Source organism: Cygnus atratus, chromosome 16 (genome assembly GCF_013377495.2).
Source record: "Cygnus atratus isolate AKBS03 ecotype Queensland, Australia chromosome 16, CAtr_DNAZoo_HiC_assembly, whole genome shotgun sequence".
Lineage (NCBI taxonomy): Eukaryota > Metazoa > Chordata > Aves > Anseriformes > Anatidae > Cygnus > Cygnus atratus.
The window spans coordinates 11,770,235-11,774,097 of NC_066377.1; the positions used below are offsets into that span (position 1 = coordinate 11,770,235).

General features: G+C 52.9%; 1 protein-coding gene across 5 annotated transcripts in view; it reads left to right on the plus strand.

Moving 5' to 3' along the window:
* Window positions 1-3,367, plus strand: part of TRPC4AP (transient receptor potential cation channel subfamily C member 4 associated protein) — a 36,689-nt gene extending 33,322 nt beyond the window's left edge. For all 5 annotated transcript variants that reach the window (XM_050713986.1, XM_050713987.1, XM_050713989.1 and 2 more), the window contains exon 19: window positions 571-3,367. In XM_050713986.1, the coding sequence (XP_050569943.1) occupies window positions 571-708 (138 nt within the window). In that variant the 3' untranslated portion in view covers window positions 709-3,367. The remainder of the gene's footprint in view (window positions 1-570) is intronic.
* Window positions 3,368-3,863: the final 496 nt, after the last annotated feature.

The window sequence follows — 3,863 nt, forward strand, 5'->3', positions numbered from 1 at the left end:
TGGGTGCAAAGGCTTTGGGCAATCCATGGTGTAGAGTGAGACTGCCAGCACTTGGTTGTTGCAGGAGAGGCTTTTTGGCCTTAAAAGAATGACATAAGGGGGATGCGAGCAGGGAGGCTGTCTTGTCTTTGTGTCCTGCCTAGGAGCGGGAGCTGCTGCCAGCACTGGCTTCAGCTGCAGCACTGCAGTGTCCCAGTTTGTGTTTGGACAACAGAGGAGGAGTTTGGGCTTGTGTGTGTGCGCACTGCTCCCAGACGGCCTTGCCTGCCCACCCGTGCGGGTGGTGTTTGCCCTGGGTTGCTCCCAGCAGGGTTACGGCTGCCCCCGCTGCTGGGCGTCCCTGCCTGAAGCTGGGCAGTGGGAGGCTGGCAGGCTCGGCACCCTGCTCTGCTGCCCCGGGAGGGCAGGCTGGGTGGGAATAGGGGCTGGGTTAAAGTGTGTGGCTGGGGAAGTCAAGCTGAATAGGAAGCAATTTTCAGTTTTCTCTGCTGAATGCCTGTGAGATGTCTCTTCTGCTGCATGGCAGTACCTGCTGAGCACGCTAACCGGTCTCTTCATCTGTTCCCGCAGAGCTCATGTATTAGTTTTACCTACTGGAAAGAGACTGTATCTATACTGCTCAGTCCGGACCGGACATCCCCCTGTGCCATAGTTAGCTACATCGACGAGGCATATATGGACATTGACAGAGACTTTTCTGAGGAGTAATTCTTCACTCTGGCTTCTGATGGACAGCGCTTGGAGGGTACCTCGCAGCCCGTGGATTTTCAGGGATACGCTGTGTAGTGTGTGTGTGCGCGTGTGCGGCTTGGAACCGCTGACCGTTACTGCATTGTCAAAACCCCGGTCCCCATCTCTGATCTCTAACGGATGAGACTTTGAGAGCTCTCTGGGCAACACATTCAGGGATGTATCTTCCAGTTGTTCTGGGATAAAAAATAATCACCCGCAAAAACTGATCTTTTTTTTTTCCCTCCTCCCACCCCCCGCCCCATTAAATGTGGCTGGTCAGAGCTCTTTGTGCTGACGGACGAGGATTCTCTGTACGTGCCAACTCAGTGATGGCTCCTTTTTACGGCTACCAGGACTAGCAAGTCACAAAGCACAGAAATTGCCCTCCAAACGTGAGGTCCAAGGAGCCAGTCTGCTTGGGACCCTGACACACCAGCCACATGCAGAGCCACCACGAGGACTCCCTCCAGGTGCACCTCTTCTGTTGGGGTTTGGAATCGGGGGTTTAGGGTTGGTTAGTGTGTGTGTGTGTGTGTGCATGTGCGCGCGCGTGTGTGCGCTTTTAATTCCTGAGAGCCCTAGCTCCAGTCACCTCTTTCTCATCTACTTTTGGATCATTTGGTACTAAATCTGTTCAGCCGCTGTCTATGTGTTAGGAGAGAACCTCTGCTCCTGCTGTCTTTCCTGCAGATCCTTCCTCTCTGAAGGTGTTTCACAACGGTGCAGAGAACAGAGACATTTCAGCAGTGGTGGAATTGCAACAGGAGTTGGCTTTTTCACAGAGCACTAGCATTAAAATATACTAATTTTTTTAAACTTGGGGCTTGTCCCTTCTTGGATAACTAATTGGGTTTTAAAATACTTTTCAGGACCATTGTTCTTAGTGCTAACCTGCTATGCCTGGAAGTCTTATGTCAGTCTGCTTTCAGCCCTTAATATCAACACACACACATTAATCTTGAAGTGCAATATTTATTGGAAATGTCAGTTTTTCCTGGATCTGTTTTAATGAGAATGTGTTAAATGCTGGGAATAAACACTCCTAGTTGAAAGTAACTTTGCAGGATGTGTTGGGAAAGGGAGAAAGCAGGTTTTGGCGGTCACGATTGCCAGACCTGTGCACACCCTGCCTGCTCACCATCGTGTTGCTCCAAGACAGTCACATTCCCAGGAATGAAATACAGCCTGAAGTCCTGAGCCACTGCATTTAAGTCAAAACGTATGAATCTTGCAGCTCCAGCTAAAAGGAAGCCGGTTTTCTTTTTGAAACATGCATCTGAATTTTTTAAAATATCTGTTATTTGATGAGGCAATTTGGCTTCAGCTCTCTCTAGGGTGGTCCTGAGCTGTAGCATTTTGTCTCTAATCCTTGTCCCGGAATGAAACCCCCTCTGAGGGGTCCCTGTGGTGGGGCCTGGATGAGCGGATGAGGTTTCCAGCCCCCAGTGCAGGACTTGCTCTCCAGCAGTCACCCCTCTCCTCTTGCTTATCTCACGCTTCGTGTCCTGCTGCGGACCTGCGGTCAGAACTCTGCTTGCAGGGTGCTCAGAGCTGCTGAGCTGGCATAAGCCTGGAGCCTCGCGGGAGCCCCTGGGGAGCCTTCGGAGTCCTGGGGCTGAGTCCCTGGGGCAGGCTCTGCCCAGCTCTGGTGAGGGTCCCCAGTCACCCCCCTTGTGTTGGGACCTCTTCCAATGGCAGCTGCACCTCCCTGCTCTTCATCAGGTCACCCCCAGCCTGTCCCCTCCCTCCCCCCAGCTAATTTCTTTCTCATCTGTACTTTTTTGTTCTTGGGTATTTGTGTTTTTGGTGTATCTTTGCTTCTTCTTAACTGTAATAGATGTACACTTAAAATAAATGCTTCAAATTAAAAGGCTTTTAAGTTAAGGGATGCCTTTTCCATAGTCTAGTTAATTGGTGCATCCAGTGATTGCTGCTATAAACCTGCAGAGTCTCATTTACATCTCTGTATTTATGTAACGTACCGTTAAGCGCCAAGCTGTGTCTGTCCTTGGCTATGGGCCCGCGAGAGGCTGAGCTGGAAAGACCCCAGCCTGCCTTCTAGCTCATGGATCCCTCCTCCCCAGCATGGGAGCACGGCCATTTACACTTGGTCCTGCATTTTGGGTCCTCGCCTGCTAGAGGCAGCTTGGCTTTGCTTTCACCTTCAGGCTTGCGCAGGAGGCTGAGCTGGCTGCCTGCAGGTGGCATGGGCAGGGAAACCACGGCGGCTCCTCCAGGGAGGGAGCGCGCTGGGCTCCGCGGAAAGTCTCTGCCCACTGAGGGCACGGCCATGAGCACGCTGAGAGTCTGCTGCTGCGAGCTCATGTGTCCACGCCTGGTACCTTAAGCAGCTCTTCTGAGAGGGACCAGACCCCTCCGTCCTTGTTGTGTCTTATTTACGGAGAGCACAGGGAGGAAGGGTCCGGGGGGCACTCGCTGATCCCAGCCGAGGTGGCAGCAGCTCTGCACAGGGACGGGGTGGAGGTGGGACCCTTGTCACTAACCTACAGCTGGAAGTCTGCACTATCCCCACGGATCACTGAGGTGCGTGCTGCCCAGATAAATGCCAATTTACTAACTGCAAATAAACATATTAAATGGAAACTTATTAAAGAAATTTATTTTAAAGAAACAAGTGGCGATGTCTTTCTTTGTAGTCTCTTTGCCTAAGCAATCAGCACTCTCTCTGCCCTGCAGGACTGTATTTTACAGTCTCCCGGGGAGTAATGGGTGTAATAAGGTCTGTTTTGCCCTCTGCCCCCATGCCCCTGCCCTGCCTTGGCTCTGGCCCTCCCTTGCTGAGAGTGGGTTGGAGAGTTTTGATGTGGGGAATGGGGGGGGCTTTTCCCAAAGCCCAGCTGAAGCCCAGAGCAAACCAGCAGAGCAGGGCCTGGGGAGGCCTGTGTCCCTTCTGCCCCTGCCCAGCTGCGAAGCGTGTTCCCCAGAGACCCCAGCTCACCCATCCCTGCTCGCTGCAGCAGCCCCGGTACCCATTACAGACACGAAGGAGTCGCCCCTGGCAGAGCTACGTTTATTCACTCAGAGCAAAGCTGGCAGTGGCTGTTGCAGCCATTGGCCTCCAAGGTGCAGCAGGTGGCTGGGGACAGGCAGGGCAGGCAGCCCGGCGCCTG